This window comes from Lasiodiplodia theobromae, assembly GCF_012971845.1.
Source record: "Lasiodiplodia theobromae strain AM2As chromosome Unknown scaffold_33, whole genome shotgun sequence".
In the NCBI taxonomy this organism is placed as follows: domain Eukaryota; kingdom Fungi; phylum Ascomycota; class Dothideomycetes; order Botryosphaeriales; family Botryosphaeriaceae; genus Lasiodiplodia; species Lasiodiplodia theobromae.
The window spans coordinates 332,409-349,232 of record NW_023336512.1 but is presented as its reverse complement, the minus strand read 5'-3'; the positions used below and the strand labels follow the sequence as shown (position 1 = coordinate 349,232).

At 53.5% G+C, this 16,824-nt stretch overlaps 6 protein-coding genes across 6 annotated transcripts; 4 read left to right on the top strand and 2 right to left on the bottom strand.

Annotated features, from left to right (window-relative positions):
* Positions 1–1,708: 1,708 nt before the first annotated feature.
* On the bottom strand, positions 1,709–2,974 carry LTHEOB_9761 (uncharacterized protein; the record flags this gene model as incomplete). The annotated part of the gene is made up of 2 exons (XM_035519384.1): positions 1,709–2,621; positions 2,673–2,974. The coding sequence occupies 2 exons, from the start codon at positions 2,972–2,974 to the stop codon at positions 1,709–1,711; spliced, it is 1,215 nt and encodes a 404-aa protein (XP_035368650.1).
* Positions 2,975–4,283: 1,309 nt separating this feature from the next.
* Positions 4,284–6,489, top strand: LTHEOB_9760 (Adenosine deaminase; the record flags this gene model as incomplete). The annotated part of the gene is made up of 5 exons (XM_035519383.1): positions 4,284–4,354; positions 4,431–5,315; positions 5,371–5,756; positions 5,811–6,213; positions 6,270–6,489. The coding sequence occupies 5 exons, from the start codon at positions 4,284–4,286 to the stop codon at positions 6,487–6,489; spliced, it is 1,965 nt and encodes a 654-aa protein (XP_035368649.1).
* A 1,564-nt stretch (positions 6,490–8,053) lies between these two features.
* Positions 8,054–9,536, top strand: LTHEOB_9759 (uncharacterized protein; the record flags this gene model as incomplete). Its single annotated transcript, XM_035519381.1, has 5 exons — positions 8,054–8,252; positions 8,308–8,371; positions 8,422–8,511; positions 8,562–9,155; positions 9,215–9,536. 5 exons carry the CDS (start codon positions 8,054–8,056, stop codon positions 9,534–9,536), a joined length of 1,269 nt encoding a protein of 422 aa, XP_035368648.1.
* A 327-nt stretch (positions 9,537–9,863) lies between these two features.
* LTHEOB_9758 (Mitochondrial outer membrane protein) lies at positions 9,864–10,972 on the top strand (the record flags this gene model as incomplete). The annotated part of the gene is made up of 3 exons (XM_035519380.1): positions 9,864–10,145; positions 10,192–10,476; positions 10,553–10,972. 3 exons carry the CDS (start codon positions 9,864–9,866, stop codon positions 10,970–10,972), a joined length of 987 nt encoding a protein of 328 aa, XP_035368647.1.
* A 554-nt stretch (positions 10,973–11,526) lies between these two features.
* LTHEOB_9757 (Methyltransferase type 12) lies at positions 11,527–13,173 on the top strand (the record flags this gene model as incomplete). The annotated part of the gene is made up of 2 exons (XM_035519379.1): positions 11,527–12,572; positions 12,627–13,173. The coding sequence occupies 2 exons, from the start codon at positions 11,527–11,529 to the stop codon at positions 13,171–13,173; spliced, it is 1,593 nt and encodes a 530-aa protein (XP_035368646.1).
* Positions 13,174–14,441: 1,268 nt separating this feature from the next.
* LTHEOB_9756 (Six-hairpin glycosidase-like protein) lies at positions 14,442–16,768 on the bottom strand (the record flags this gene model as incomplete). The annotated part of the gene is made up of 8 exons (XM_035519378.1): positions 14,442–14,533; positions 14,597–14,825; positions 14,872–15,276; positions 15,326–15,416; positions 15,469–16,168; positions 16,226–16,415; positions 16,471–16,592; positions 16,645–16,768. 8 exons carry the CDS (start codon positions 16,766–16,768, stop codon positions 14,442–14,444), a joined length of 1,953 nt encoding a protein of 650 aa, XP_035368645.1.
* Positions 16,769–16,824: the final 56 nt, after the last annotated feature.

Here is a 16,824-nt window from a genome sequence, read left to right as displayed (position 1 = left end):
CTGGTCAGGGATCTGTGGTTATGCGGAAGTGGCTGTGTGTTTTGACCAAAGGACGAGGAATATCCTTGCATACTTGCTACCTAGATAACTCTAAGTCGCACGCGCGGCTCCTCCCGTGGAACGTTCGCAAGGGGCGCGGGAAGTAGAGAGCTTATTAGATAGCGTGTGTGATAGCCTCATTGCGGGACGTCGCGGCATGCATGTGCCAGATTTCACCGTGGATTCTGTTTTCTCCAGTGGGTTTCATGGGATTTGGAATTCATTTTCTTTCTGTGCATTTCTTTACGTTTTTTTTTCTACTATCGGTTGTTAGGCTTGAGGACAGCTGTATCTATCCATAATTCGCGCTACTATAGCGTCCAGGTATCCACCCCGCGCACATAGGTGTGTTTCCATTTACGAAGCTTGATCATGCGTCACAGCGGCGCTGATGGTGATTGTCGCGTAGTAAAACGCCGAGAAATGCGGAAGAGACTGGGAAGAGAGAGAACGAGAGGCACAGCACATCACCAGGGGGATTCAAGCGCAACTGTTTCATCAAGCGCAGGTGGCGGAGGCACAGTGGCACACCTCATCAACTCCTGGATCGTCGCTTCGAGAGACGCGCTGTGTTGCTCTGCTACTGGGCGCTGCAAGCGGAGCTGTCGTCTAAAAGGGTCCATCCACGGCGCTTAAGGTGGTCGTCGGTCGGATGTGCGGCGTCTCTCTTGACGATCGCGCCCGCGCTCACGGTCCGATCGAAGCTGCAGGGACGTGTGTTCGTAGATCATGTTCAGCTGCCTTTGTTTTTTCTGTGGGTTTTCAGCCAGGGTCCAGCAACGCCATGGCACTTCGACAATGCGCTAAAACATAGCCTGCGCCGGCCGTCGCTTCTTCTGTCAGGTTCGGAAGCGAACGCGCCGTCCCGCGACGCACGGGTGCCAGTGTAGGAGCCGTTTGGTTTAAGCGCATTTCATGCTTTCGTGTTGTTCCCGGTCTGTGTGTTGTTGGCGTCTGCTATCAACGGCACCAAAGATCCGCGCATTGGGGGCTGGAAAGGCGGGCAATCGGCAGAATGGTGGCCCCCTGTGCGATCTTGCTTAAGCGATTGGAAGAGTGGGTTCTGTTGCTTTTTTTTCTTCTTCCACTTTTCTGTTGACGAAGCCACCTAGCGCTAAGGCGAGAGTGATTCAGGATGAGCGGTGAGGACGACATGGCAGGGGTTCGATGAAGCGTATTTTCCGTACTGTACAGGCTCGCACTCGCACCTTGTCAACAGAAGTGACATTTTCTACTACTATGCCGATGTCGACCTTTGTATCAGGAAATACCGGATCATGCGAGTACAGTGATAATAATGATGAAAACCAAAAAAAGCAAAACTCCGTCCATGCACCTTTTTATGTACAATGCTTGTGAAGAATCATTCGCCAGGAAGATCAAGAAGCATGAACAATTTGCAATAGATAACCCTCCAAAAAAATGCGTAAACGCTATAGTGCCGAATGTGATGGTGCGATGGACAATACAGATTGTGGTCATGCCGTCGTTGGAGTGAGTTCGTCGTTGATAAATGGCGGGATAAAAAGCGCTTTTCATGTCGTGACAAAAACGTCAATGGTATATGGCGGAAGTGTAGACGGGTATAAAGCAGGTCGGATCGACGAATCCAATTTCAGGATATCCAAAAAGCAAGACGGCCGTGTCTTTGGAGCGATGTGAGCAGGCCTTATGACTGAGCGGCCTGCGTCATGTGTTGGTTAAAGTCGGGATCGTTAAGCAGGTCTCTCAGCCTGCCCTGGGGATCGAAGTCGGTAGGGACCTTATAAACGGTCATCTTGGTCTCCTTGTCATAATCGACACCGGCGCCTCTTGCTGCCTCCTTGGCCTCGCGCAGCCACTGGTTCCAGACATCAGTCCGCGGTGCGGCGTCACCGAGCTGGACCCAGTCGGTCTCCTTGGTAGCGACGATGGCTTTGAACAATGCCTGGGTGAAGGAATCGTTCTTGTCTGTGAACTTGGTCCTCTCCTTGGCCTCGCCAATGCACTGTGGCCTGACAATAAAGGCAGAAGTGTTCCAGTGGACACGAGCGGGAATGGCGGCAACAATCCAATACGAGGCGTTCAGGATCAAGTAAGCCGCGGCAAAGCAGATTTGGGACTTGACTTTGCAGTTGGCGAGGCAGATGACACCAGCCATAAGCATGATGGAACCAACCAGAGCGAGAAGACGGTACAGGACCTGGTCTTCGATGAGGTACTCGATGTTCTCTGGGGCGAAGAAGATCTCACGAGCGACGTCTTCGCTGCACCTGACCACCAAAAAGCTGCCCTTTGGATGGCGAATGACGACATCGCCACGAGGAACTTTGCCCTTGGTGTATCTCCGCTTAGGTAGCTTCAAGGTCCACTTGTTGCCGAATCCAATAACAGTCGAAAGCAGGGACAGACAGCAGACTGCAATGAGAGCCATGCCATCCTCCCAAATGGCCGCAAGAACGAGAATGGCCAGGGCGAAGAGGGCACCGAGAACGTTGTTTGCAGTGAGCCAGCCAAAGGCACGAGCCTTGACCACGGGAGCCTCGTCGTTGCGCTCAATCTCGACGCAGCGGACATCAAACTCGTTTAGGGAGTCGGCATCGCTTCGCAAAGTCAGTTCAGCCTTGGGGAGGAGGAATGCAGAAAGTGCTTACAGGACAATGGAGCCGATATGGTTTAGAGCATCGCGGTCGTTGCCGGACACGACGCCGGTGACCCTTCCTAGCGCAGGATCAAGCCTCGAGGGGCGAGAAGGGCGCAGCAAAGCCTGCGGCGCGGGGAGAAGACGCGGAACGAACATCCATTTTGACAGGGTCGAAACTTGAGCATTGGCTAGCACGGAACCCTCGCCGAGGATAGCGAGGAAACCAACGATATCAAGCTGGATGCTGTAGAAGTCAGGAATGGTGCTAAAGAAGCTACCGGAAGCACCGTCGCCCTGGTTGTTGTCGGCCATAGTGTCAACAGAATGAGGTCGAGTTTAGCGCAGCTGCTAGCTGGTAAGTGGCAGAAGGAATGGGCGCAGCCAGGCAGCTACCAGCGGCTGTATATAAAGGATCAGTAGAGCTCGGACGTGGCAACGCGGGCTGTGAGGCTCTTGCTGCGGCACGGGAGCCGGTGAGGAGGGCGGGAGCAAAGCAGAACAGCTGCGGCGGCTGAGCGCTAGCAGGATGCATGCACGCAGCCCCCACGGCGTGGTGGAGGGTTTAGCCTCGTTGGCGGCCAGTCAGCGGGCGCAGTTTGCGGAGATCGTTGGGCTCGACACGGTCTCAGCCGCCGGGTCGTGCGGTCGCCGTCTTTGCACTCCACCATCCTGATCCAAATTTGGCGACATGCTCGTCTTGCGGTGAAGCAGACGGCGACGCAGCGGGTCGCACATCTGTGGTTGACTCAGGACGCGCCAACTGACGCGCGACAACGGGTGGGGCAGGCGCCGGCTGACAGGCAACAAGGCCTGCGAGCGTGACGTGCGCTGGCGGCCACCCCAGGCGACCGCTTTCTTGTCCAGCCCAAGCAACGACTCCGCAACATCATCGGTCCCCGTCTGCCGCGTTTGCCAAAGTCACGACACGCGCGCCGCAGCGGACCTGACTGCCATCTGTGAGTACTTTTCCGGCCGTCTTCTTCTTCCCCGCATCGTCGGCTCCAGGCACCCGCTGCAAGGCTGAGCATCGCCCTGCGACCGCACACCCGACGTGGCCAAGATCACGCGCGACGTGTTTGACACCCAGTTGCCCGCCTCTCGTAATTTCACTCACTATCCGTCTCGCCTTCCGCTTTTCTTATACTTTGCATCATCGGCACCTGCTTCTCGCGCTGTCGCTGCGCTGGTGTCTGGACCGCCAGCCTCGCCCTTTTCGTTGTCACACAGCTGCGGGGCGACGAGGCGCAGCAGAGTCAGCCTCGCCCATATAAACCCCGTCGGTCACTCGTTGCCGCTCTGCTTATCTCTACCCATTTTGCAAAAATGCGAGCGCAAGGCTGACTGGAGCCTGGTAGAGCACAGTCACGGTCCTGAGGCACCAATCGATCCCATCTCTGCCTCCTCGCTTGCCGGGCGTAGGAAATTACAGTCATCTCTTTTCCGCCTTGCCCGTGCTTACGCGCCCACTACTTATACGCTCGGCGCTCCTTGTCAATCCTGTCCTTTACGTAGTCTTGCCAATCGGCCAGCTGCAACCTTTGTTTTCCGTTACTTGCCTTCGCGCACATCTGAATGAGCGAAGAGAAAGGTGATTACTGGCCGGCAAATCGACCACTCAATCATGTACGAACCCGAGCCTGAAACAAATATGCATGGATCAGGGAAAAACTGGCTGCGTGTGCTGTCGCCTCGGTTGGTTTTCCCCTTTTCTCGCTCCCCACCAACGTCGATTCCCAGCCCCCACGTGCAGAATCTAATGCTCCGCCAGGACTTATACAGAGAAGCTACGGAAGAGAGAGAGCAAAGGCGCTCTAAATGAGAAAGATCTCAGAAACCCCAAGATGTCAAATGCTAGAAAGTCGGAAGATTCGCCTCGCAAGAGGACAAAGCACCAAGAGCTGCCTGCTACTCCCCCGGCAGAGGCCGATGAGCAGCCCGTCGAGCACATGACTCAAGATGAGAAACTGCTCCAGGTTGGGGATCAATTGAGGCAGAACCTCAACAATTCTCAGCAACAAGAGGGCTATGACCAAGACCGGAAAGACCTGCTACGGGAGGAACAGACGCAGTCTTGGGATAGGAAATCTAAAATTTCCGCTTCCGAAGCTGAGAAACTTGCTGCCGACATTGTGTGGAAGATACGAGAACACGAGCGCGACAATCTCTTCGGTAATAAGGCATCAGAAGCCATCCCGGATGAATCGACCAGGGACATGGGTGGCCAGTTCCTCACCAACAAGGAGAGGATTGATCTTGAAAGCCAGCTTTTCGAAATAGTCAAGCATATGCCTAAGGGCGCACATCTACATGCCCACTTTAACGCTGAGCTCCCTGTCGACAAACTTCTGGAACGTGCGCGATCTATGGATACAATGTTCGTAAGAAGTCTAGTACCCTTATTGAGGCGCGAAGATTATGACAAGACGGAAATTGTCTTCAACGTCCTCCCTTCGACCCATCCAGAGGCCGATTTGTTCTCCAAGGATTACAAGCCAGATTTCAAGAACACAGACAACAATCCTTGGATGAAATGGACCAATTTTCAGAGGATATTCAGTGATCGACGCAACGGCGAGAATGCCGAGGCGTGGGTCAGGACGAAGATGATCTTGTCAGAGGAGGAAGTATACGGTACATCACAGACCGTGAATGGGTGGGTCGATACTGCATGCACCGTGAAACATGCGCACATGCTAACAATCTTACAGTATTTGGGCCCGCTTCAATCAGGCCACCAGGTGCTTCAAGGGCCTTTTGAACTATGAAAGCACTTACCGTTGGTATGTCAGGAGAGCCATGGAAAACATGGTTGAAAATGGTGTTATGTATGCGGAGCTACGGCCTATGCTCATGGACAAAACCATCCCATCTGATGATGGTTTGAGGATGATTGATCTAGAAGGTCAAATGACCATCATTCAAGAGGTCATGGATGAGTTCCAAAGAGAACTCAGCGAGCAGAATGACGAATCCAAGGTTTTCTGCGGTATTAAGATCATCTACTGTACGCCTCGGTCCATTCCGAAAGCAAAAATGCAATCGGAATTGGAGGACTGTATAAAGCTCCATCTCAAGTTCCCCAAGCTGGTTTGCGGTATGTCCAAAAACTCCATGAAATTCGGGCCGTTCTGATTGCTTACAACCCTAGGTTTCGATCTTGTCGGTGCCGAGGACCGGCCAAATCCGATCAGCTTTTACCGTGACGAGCTTTTGTCATTCATCAAAACCTGCGAGAAGCTGGATATCAAGATTCCATTCATGTTCCATGCCGGAGAAACTCTTTTGGACACTGGCGGTACCAAGGACCCGGAAAACTCCAATCTCTATGAGTCGGTGTTGTTGCATGCTAAGCGCGTGGGGCACGGTTTTGCTTTACCAAAGCATCCCAAGCTCATTGAGAGATTCAAGAAACAAAACATCTGCATCGAGATCTGTCCGGTTTCGAACGAGCTCCTCCATTTGTGTCGGAACGTCAAAGAGCACCCTTACCCGGAGATATTGGCGGCGGGAATTCCTTGCACAATCAACGCAGACAATCCAGCATTGTTCGGGTACGTGATACTCAACCGTGATTGATTGCGAACGGAAAACTGACGTTTTACTGCAGAGCGGATATGAACCACGAGTTCTACCAAGTCATGGTTGGCACACCCATCATGAGTGTGCACGGCTGGCGTCAGCTCATTGAATGGAGCATTGAGTACAGCTGTCTCGAGGACGAGGACAAAGAGAAAGCTTCTGTAACTTTCAAGAGGCAGTGGGAAAGCTTTTGTCAGTGGATTGTGGACAATTATAAGGACTATGCGGAGGGGCTGGAAATATCATGAGTTATGACTTTCTTACGTAGAGCCGCGACATCTCTATTAGCTCATATGTATTCCGTTGATACCCAAAGACATAGTACCGACAGGAGGGGATTGAATTGGCTACTATAAGTCTTTTTTTTTTCTCGATATTTGCATGCCCAAGTGTAATGATGTTACGTGATACATAGTGGCGTATTACCTTCTTTCATGCAAATGCGTTATGCGTAGGATGGCTTTTCTGCGGATGTGCAGACGGTTGTCTTTTGTTGCAAGATTTTCAAATAATTAAAGGGCAGGCTAAATGAAAATGTTCCGCCATAGGAAAGCAGCTATTGACCTGCTTCGCTTACATTCTATGCTTGTGTCTATTCACTTGCGTTCCTCCTCCACATCATAAAAGCCCCCGTGTTGGCGCATACTTTCGATTACCAAGGTTGATGTCACATGAGTCAGGTTGCTTTGAATTTCCAAGCCATTTCATGTCTTTTTCGCCATTAGCTAGATGGGGAGCCGCAGTCTTAACACTGAAGGATATATTCTAGTTCTCTTCTGATACTGTCGAAGCGGCCGGATATAACACTGATAGTCAATCGAACCCCTTTAACACTAGATGATTTAGTTACAAAAGCTTTGGAGGAAGAAGCTTAGCTCGATCCAGAGCGACTGGACCCTGATCTGCCATGCAGAACCCTGAGCGTGACCGTGGCTGTCAACAGGTCTTGGCATGGCCAGCCCGCTCGCGCTTTGGATATCTTCCTCACCCGCACGCGCTACACCGTCTCCTTCTTTCTTCACCCGCACACTCATTAACGTCGCCTTCGGGCGCACTTCGTCAGGCTTTCGAGCGTTCACGCTTTCGCTCGCCCAAGTACTTCAGCCTGCCAGTCGCATAACCTCTTCCTTTCCTTGTCCGCCCGCAATTGAGCGCGTCCCACACTCTATCCAGCGCATTCACGCCAGCTTGATCGCACCACAGTCCTGGCTCGAGGCTTTGGGGCAGCTCACCCAGCGACGGTTTTCATCCAGATATTCCGCGCAACGACCAACCTTTCCTCTACATCCTCTACATCCTCACTTCATCACCGTCTCACCACGAAGAGTCGCAACCACATCAACGCAGGACCATTTGCGCTACAGAGCTGGCGCATCATCTCCCTTTAATAACTTGCCCAACAGACGCAAGCTGAGCGAGCGCCGCAACCACCAGCCTTCTCCAGACTATCGACGTTCTATATCGAGCGCCCAGCATCGGTTGGTCAGAACCTCAGCCCAGACACATCACTGCGGTCCGCGTCAGACACATCACGTGCGCATCAACCTGTTCGAAGCCGCGAACGGCTCGTAATATTCAGCTTCAGATCTTCCCAGGCTTTGGCTTTTCGCGATCGTCACGTCAATCCGTCCGGATCTTCGTACCTTTCCCCTCGGACCACACACTTCGGCGGATATTGTCCCACACCTTCTCGCACCTTTCATCGGCCTGCTCAGGCAGCATACTGTTCAGAAAACTCCCCCAGATCAACTCTTCTACGCGCACGCGTGCCCCTCGACTTTTCATACAGAGTATCTAGACAGAGCAGCAAAGATGCGCGTCAACGTCGCCTTTGGCATCCTGGTCGGCTTTGCCATGCTCGAGCTGCTCCTTCTTCAGGTTGCTGTGTTGGCTCATGGATATGCTCATGCTATCACGAAGCCCGCCTCTCTGCCCACGTCGGCGAAAGGAGGTGGAGGCATTCTCGCAAAGAGGAACGAAGATAATCGTATTTGTAATATGGGCGGTGAGAGTAAGTGCGCAAAAGATGTCCAGACCTGCGTCAAGCTGCTAACATGATGAACAAGTTACCTGCGGGCTTAGAAGCTTCTGTCTTGCTGACGCTGACGGCTTTCTCATGTGTTGCCCGGAGTAAGTAATTATAATTCTTTGAAGATAAAGCACACTGACGTTTGTTTAAGTGGCGAAAACTGCCGGCCTCCCACAACTTGCATGGAGTTAACCCGTCTCAGCACTGAGGATTGCCTTGCTCAATCTGGCTGCCTTGCCTGGTTGGTTCTTGGTCCGCACAGAACTGCGCTCCTGCTAACACTGGTCACAGCGTCCACAACCAAATTCCATATTGCCTGCGGTATTACAATGACCAGTATTCCGTCAACTCTTACCTTTGCACTTCTTCGCGCCCTGGTGATATCTCCATGCGTATGGTTGGGGGCTTGGTTGCCAGTATTCCGAGATGGGAGCCCATCCATCCTGACTCTGTTACGTCGGATCAACCAGCGCAACCCACTGTCACAACTACCGCTGAGCCGGGTACTGTGGCAGAGATATCTTCTGAATCGACCGAATCTCATGAAAGCGTAATAACTTCATCTGCTTCCGGAGGAGCTCCTACAATTGTCACGATAACGGTCAACGGCCAATACGGACAGACCAATACGTCGACCGCGGCCTCCACGTCGAAGCCAAGCACTGCCTCTGACAACGAATCCTCGCAATCTGACACTGGCAAGAAGGCGGGCATAGCCATCGGGGTGCTCTTGGTCTGCGGTCTTGCTGCAGTTGGAGCATGGTTCGTGTACCGTCGTTATCTCAAACTGCGCAGGAACAATCAAAATGCTCTATGGCAGTCTCCTAGCGCCGGTCCTCACCACAACCCGAATGCGGTCGAGCTGGACGCTATGGACACTCGAAGGTAACTATCCACTTCCATGTTGTCTAAGTAGTTCCCAGCTAATGTATGCTTTTTTAAAGGGTGGAAATGGATCATTCTCCAGCTTCACGCTCGGAGATGGACGCATCTCCCCGGCCATCTGAGCTCGCATCTCCTCCTCCGGCCTTGGAGCTTCCGACGGATAAGCTCCCGTCTCCCCCGGTCTCCCCTCTGCCTCCTCTCGATAACGGCGTCCCCAACGGTAGCCGCTCTCCGGTTTCTCCTCTGAACAGCCCTGTCCCGGAGGCGGCTCCGGGAAGGTACGGAGTGGGAGGGTACCTGAACCCGGAGTACGCTCTCCGGGACGGGCTGTACCCTGATGAGGATGACAGGCAAGTCGCGGAAAACAAAATTGCGTTTTGAAGTAAAGACTACTTACTACCGAGATAGGAAGTCCCCGGTCGGAAAGGAGTAGGCTGGTGGGGAAATGGGGGGTCTTGGTAGTGGTGGCGATGACGACGGATACTTCACGCTGGGCGGAGTGCCCAAATAGGAAATTCAATGCTCTCTTTCTCCCTTTCTGTGTGTGTTGTTGAAGGAGAATTAGAGATGAAGGAGAGCATGGCCAAGGTCTGGAACGGGGATGACGTTTGAATTGGAGTAGCAGCGAGGTTTAGCCGGGATGCAGGCGTTGACCAAAGGTGTCGCATGGAGCAGCAGCGCAATTCCCCTCCGCCATGGGTTCACACAATGCCACCGAAAGATGACCCTGACGCAACCTCTCAGCCGAAGCCGACGCAGCAGCAGCAGCCGAAGCCCTCGGGCTCGCGATCCGCCTTCTCCAGCATCACCACCGTCCCGGCCCCGGTGAAGCGCCTCTTCGACAAGTTTCCCCTCGTCACCTACTCGGCGAACGAATTGCCGCTGCGCGCTCCGCGCGAACGCCAACGCCACCAGCTGTACATATTCACGACCGAGGATGGCGCATTGAGGGGAGAAGCGTCCTTCAATCCTTCCTGTTTGAAATGGCAGGTGCGTCGCCCCCCCGTCCGCGCCGAAGTCGCCGCAAATTCTCCAGAGCCGCGGAGCTGACAGGAGCGGCTGCCTTCAGACATACTTTAAATTCAGCGGAGTCGACTTTGTCACGGTCGCGTCAAGCAATCACGCCTCTCCCAGCGGCGCGCTGCCGTTCCTACTGCCCGGCGGCGCCAATGCCTCCGTTCTCGACCAGCCGCACGTCGTACCGTCGGGTAAGTTGCAGAAATGGGTGATGGATAATGGCAGCACACCTGTGGAAGAGCCGGACGATGATCGCTTCGAGGCATACATGTCACTGCTGGACCACGACATTCGGCGAGCATGGGTAAGTGCTCACCAACAGACCAGGGCGCAGCGCGCGGGCAAAAAGGCTGTGCTGACAACCAGGCGGGAAACCTCAGCTCTACACTCTCTACCTGACGCGCAACTTCGACGCCGTAGCGCAGCCGCTCTACATCGACAGCGCGTCGAGCAACGCGGTCGTGCGGGCCAGCATCGCGCGCGAGCTCCGGGCGGCGGCGCAGACGGAGCTGCTCAAGCACGGGGCTGTCGTCGACGCTGAGACGATCTACTCGGCGGCCGAGGACGCGCTGCGGGCGCTGGAGTCGGCGCTCGGTACGGACAAATGGTTCTTCGGGGCGGCGCGGCCGGGCCTGTTCGATGCCAGCGTCTTCGCGTACACGCACCTGCTGCTCACACAGGACCTGGGCGGCGCGGGCGGCTGGGCCAAGTCGTCACTGGGCGATGCGGTGAGGGCGAGACAGCGGCTGGTGCGACACCAGGAACGCATCTATGAAGCGTTCTTCCACCAGGGCGCGTGAGGTCTCGCATATACAGGCAGAGGGGGAGAGACCGCGTATGTATTGTGTAATGCCGGCGGCACCCGCTACACGGAAGCTGTGGGGTCGCTCCACGACGGAGGAAAATATGACTTGTATCAGTAGTCTTTGTTGAGGCTGGGCCATTCCTGCGTCTGATTCGGTACCAGGCAGCCAGGAGCAGAGCGGTGTCGCCCACGACGTGAGTCATTGGCTCGCCAGGTGTGGTGTGGTGCAGGAGAGTCCGGGTCGCGTGGCGCCAGTGAAGCGGCTGTGCGCCCTGTCGCGCGGTCACATGTTGCGCGTTTGCCTATTTGTTTTCTGTGTCTTCCCACGTCAACAACAAAGTCCCCGGTTCATCTCTGCCCCGCTGCTATCGCCGTTTGTTTACAGCCTGAAAACTGAGTCTTGGGGTTGTCTGCCGTCCTTCCACAAGTTCTACATTGCCACCAATTGGGAGTTACTTTCCTTTGCCTTCGCCACTAAAACGCGCCCCGCGTTCATCACCGCCGCACCGCTTTTGGCTCTGGTCACGCCCTAGCGGTGTTACAAGAAATATGACTCAACCATCTCTCACAACCACGTTTGACACGTCTTTAATAGACCTGGCGGCGTTACCGGGAACCCGACAGCACCGGCGGCGGCTACGGCAAGAAAAGCAGCAGCAGAGCAGCCAGCAGTTCGGATCCTTCTCCACCACCGAACCAGACACTGAGGACGACGAAGACATTAACAACGGAGCCGACGATTTCGCAGAAGACGTCCCTTCGCAGGCTGCTGCCAACAACAGTAACGACTTCCTCTTCACCACGTCCGGCGCTCTCGCGAGAACCCCTGCGCTGAGCTCGGACGAGGACTCGGATTCTGGAGAGGAGAACGCACCACCACCACTACTATCAAGACCGCCACTTCCGCGGCCACCACTCGCCTCGCCGCAACCACCCAGGCTAAGGCCAACGCCAAAGAGATCTCCGGTTTCTGCTTCCGCCGCTGCTGCACGTGCGTCAAGCCAAGCCAAACGGGCATCCGCGACGCCAACATCTTCCTCCAAGCACCCTCAGCCTTCGTCGTCGCCAACACCGTCCTCGCCATCGTCTCCGCCGACTTCTGTTGCTGCTGCTGAACAGAGCTCGAGACGTCCGCCCGCTAAGCGCAGGAAAATGGCTCGGGATGCTTCTTCGCCGTCTACCGGCGCCGGCACGCCTTCTGCTTCTGCGTCTGCGAGCCTGCAGAAGGTAGATCCTGTCGTTGATCGTGCCGTTGGTAAGACGGCGACGCCTGTTCGCCATCTAGACAACGTCGCTGCGTATGATGCGTGGGCGGCTGTGTACGACTCTGATGGGAATATCCTGCAGAGTGTAGATGACTTGGAATTAGAGGGGATACTGCCGGGGTTTCTGGAGAGCGCCGCAGGGAAGGTGGGAGGTGGAGGGGACGAGGTGTTTAGGGTGCTGGATCTGGGGTGTGGGACCGGGAGAAATACGGAGAAGGTTGTGAGGTGGTGGGAGGAGGAGGCGGCGAAAAGGAAGGTGAAGAGAAGGATGGAGGTGACGGGCGTGGATGCGTCGAAGGGGATGCTGGAGAAGGCGAAGGGAAGGTTGATGTGAGTTCTTGGGTTTAAGAATTCTGTGAATCACTAACTCACGCAAAAACACAGCCCGCTCGTGGAGGACTCAGACGTGACTACACTCAACCTTCTCAACCTTGATCCTTTCGCGTCCTCGTCCTCCGCATACATTGCTACGCCTCTGGAACGCCAACCGCCCTTCCATGCTGTTGTCTCTACTCTGGTTCTGGAACACCTGCCTTTGGCAACTTTCTTCCGCACCCTCGCCGCGCTCCTCGCTCCTGGCGCTATCGCTCTCATTACCAACATGCACCCGGACATGGGCGCTGTCTCCCAGGCTGGCTTTGTTAGCACGGATGCGGACGGCAAGCAGGTGAAGGTGAGGGGGAAGAGCTGGGCGCATGGGATTAGGGAGACGGTCGAAGCGGCTACGGAGGTGGGTTTGACTGTCGTAGATGTGGTGGGTGGAGCGAGTGCGGGTGGGGTTAAGGGAGTGAGGGAGAGGTCAGTGGATGAGGAGTTGATTAAAAGCGGGAGGGTGGGTGAACGGGGATGGAAGTGGGTGGGTACGAAGGTGTGGTATGGGTTTGTAGTGAATAAAGCTGATGGTAGTAGTTCGGAGGTGGAGAGGGAGTGAGTGGTATGGATAAAGGGTCTCTTGTCTATGTGAACGTGGTTGCTAGCGGGGGTTGGTTGGGATTCTATTAGCGGGTGATGAAGTTAATGTCTGAAAATATGAGGTATCAATGATGTCCACGCCATAGTGTCCACATAGACATGACGCGGACTTTCACCTGCATGTGCTGGGCGATGAGAATTTGCATCCACGGAAAAAGTTGGCGATGGTTTCCGTCGTAGAGTAAAAATAGTTGGACAGTCAGCTGTTCTGGAATCCTGTGCTACGACATGTGATACTGGTGTTCACAAACGGGAGCTCTTGGGGGAAATACATTCCACTTTTGGTGGAGGAGGTAATGGTCTTTGGAGGAAGTGATGCTTACTTGGTGTAACAAGTTCACTGCCATAGCATCCCACCCCTCAAAATGCTGGTTTGGCTGCAAGACACAATGAAAATCCACTCGAAGTTCGAGACTTCAGACGCGTGGGTTAAAATGCAATTACAATCTTTACCAACATGGACAAGTGACATTGTCACTCGACTTCAAACAGATACCAAGGTAATTTGAAGTGCGTATTTGGACCCTCTAGCGCTACGAAACATGCAACAGGCCCACAGGGATTCTTCAAACTCCCAAACTTATGATCGCCAAACTATGGCTTTCCCGGTTTTCCTACCGCTTCGCCGAGAAATGGTGTTCCAACCTCCTATCGCGTCTCCGCCACCCGACCATCAACCCGACGTCGACGCACTCGGTGGCAAATCCTCATCCCTCGTCCCCCAATCGCTCTCATTCCTCCCCAAAGTCAATTCCAGCACGCCCCCGTCCAGGAAAAATGAATGAGCGAACCAGTTTTTCGTATAAGGCTTGCCGTCCAGCGTGGCGCTTTGGATGTAGATGGCCTCGTAGCTGGGATCGAAATTGATATTACGGATCGTTGCAGTATTACCTGTGACCGGACTTGTGATGTTTACTTCGCGAAAGAATGGTGGGATGATGAAGTATACATCCTGGGTTTGTCAGGCGAAGTGTCGGGACGGAAAGGGGGCATTGCATACCTGGCCTGCTTGCGGAAAGAAACCCATCATGGAAAGAGACGAAAAACTCGCCATGGCTCCGCTATCGTCATTGCCAGGGATTCCTACTATCGTGTCGTTGAATTGTGCTGGAATATAGAAGTGTATTATCTCCGCTGATACAGCGGGGCGGCCGGAATAGTGTGCAAGAAAGCAGGTCAAAAAACTAAAGCATGTTAGTGATATTCTCGACATATTGGCTGTTCTTCTCACGCTTGCTCATCTCCTATGTATAGGAGATTGTACGTATAGTGAAGGAATTCCACGCGGCGAGTGAAAGTTTCGGGGCCGCCCAAGGTAGCTTGAGAGAGTCAGTGCATTCCATTCTAGAGAATCCCCACGATTTGTTGCCGGATATACGTACTAACGAGTGTGGCCATGTCCTGTGGAACGTAGAACGTATATAACCATATAGAGCCTTCGTATGTCTCGTGACCGTCAGGATTCAGGTAGCACCCTACAAAATTGAGTAGGCTGGAGCAAAGAATCGGATCTTGGTAGCCCCAGGTGCCATTCAGGTACTTGACTTGAAGAAAACCTGTGAAACCGCTATCCTCCTTCGGACCACCAGGCGTTGTATTAAAAAATGAAACCTGTTGTCATTAGCAGGCAACTTGTTTTGTTAAATAGCGGACTGACCTCGTCGTCCTTATACATATTCCTCCAGTTCTTACTGCGTTCCAAGTACTTTTCGTAATCACTGGTTTTTCCAAGCTTTTTGGCCATCAAAGCTATGACATAGTCATTATACGCGTACTCAACAGTCCGGGAAATTGATCTTGTAAAAGGTCCAACGCCATAAGGGTCGAAGTCGTCCGTGGGGATGTATCCTAGAGTCTTCCAGCTGGTCAGACCCCCTCGGCCTTCCACGGCCCAATTAAGAGGCTCCACTTCTGCATCTTTGATCAGTGCCTCATATCCTGTTTCCCAGTCTACATCCTGAGTAATATTTTTCAGATATGAGTCGACCAGGATGACATCCGCGTTAGATCCACCTTGCGTAAAGCCCTTGCAAAGACTCATGCGGCAATCCGGTAACCAGCCCTGTATCCCACTTAGCATCACATTACAACCATGGGCAAAGAAATTATACCTCGTGGCGGTAGATATCAATCAGAGTCCGGATCATTTGAGTCTGCGAATATGGGTCCAGGATGGTCAAGAGTGGATGAATGCTTCGGAACCTGATAACCTGTTAGCAGGCGAGCGTTGACTTGACTGCTCGGAAAGCCCTACGAGTCCCAACCGCAATAGAAGGAGTCGTAGTACGGCTCATCCGATTCCCAGAGATAATTTTCTCCCGTGTAATCCTGTGGAGAAATCATCGTTCGGTAAAGTCCTGACCAGAAAGTCCGCTGCAAGGACTTGTTAACGCCTGTCGGATCAACGGACACAACGCTCAGCTTTTTCTGCCATGCATCCTCGGCAGCAGTGCGAACGGCTTCGAAATCATAACCGGGGATCTCTGATTCTGCGTGCTGACAAGCCCTCTCGGCGCTAATGAAGCTCAGTCCAACACGGGCCAGAATTTGCCGGTCATTTTCCGGCGCCTCAAACTGAACCCAAGATCCAGCTGGTAGGGTCTGACTGCCAGTGTTGACATTATCTGAAACGACTTCAACGGACTTTGGCTCAGAACCGGCACGATTGTTCATGAAAACACCGGTATCGCGGATAGTGGCGCCCTGGAAGTCGGCACAGAACGAGATATTATACGATCCTATGCCGAATGACGGTCCAAAAGTCCCTTTTCCGGTAATTCGGCCTGTATCAGGATCCACGGATATTTGACCGTACGATCTTCCGTTTGGCAGATCCTTGAGATCAGCCAAGATCAGAGGGCGCAGAGACATGCTAGCGTTGCCGCCATTTGGTGCAACGGGAATCTCGGGAAAAGTGAAACGCCAGAGAGCAGTATGGTTGGTTGCCGTAGTTTCTTCAATTCAGTAAGCATACGACCTCGGGCGAGACCATTGATATTATTTCGAAGTACCTGCTTTGACACTGGTGTTGAGAGTGACGGTGAAATAGCCGGGTGCGGCGAATGCAGTTCCATTGATACGTTCGAGTGCGCGGGTTGAAGCGGGGAATTCGCAGTTATTCACTTCATCCCCAGGACAGCCGGCATGCGGAAAGAGGGGGAACACTCCCAATGATGGACTGCCCCCCGTACCACTGTCATGCTAAATAAACGTCAATTATGAATGAAACAGGTCTTCTTGGAAGTATACTATGTACCATGTGCGAGAACCCATTGATAAGGCTGTCATCCGAAGCGTAGCCACCCTGGTTTTCGCCGGTCACATCGGCCACAGGCTTTGCCATACCGAAAGGAAGAGTGGCTCCCGCAAAGACATGTCCTACGGTGGGGAATTAGTATTGAAACATTATTGTGAGAGGCCTCATGCTTACCGCCATTGACAGTGCCGATTAATGGATCCACATAATCGAGGATGTTGTATGCACTTGTATTTTGACCAAGAGCATAATTCGTCAGCGCCAGCACGAGTGCAAGCGATGCGGATGTAGGCGTCATTACTGTTGCACAAATACACAGGCAGGCGATGGCGGGAAGGAGGAAATGAAATGAAC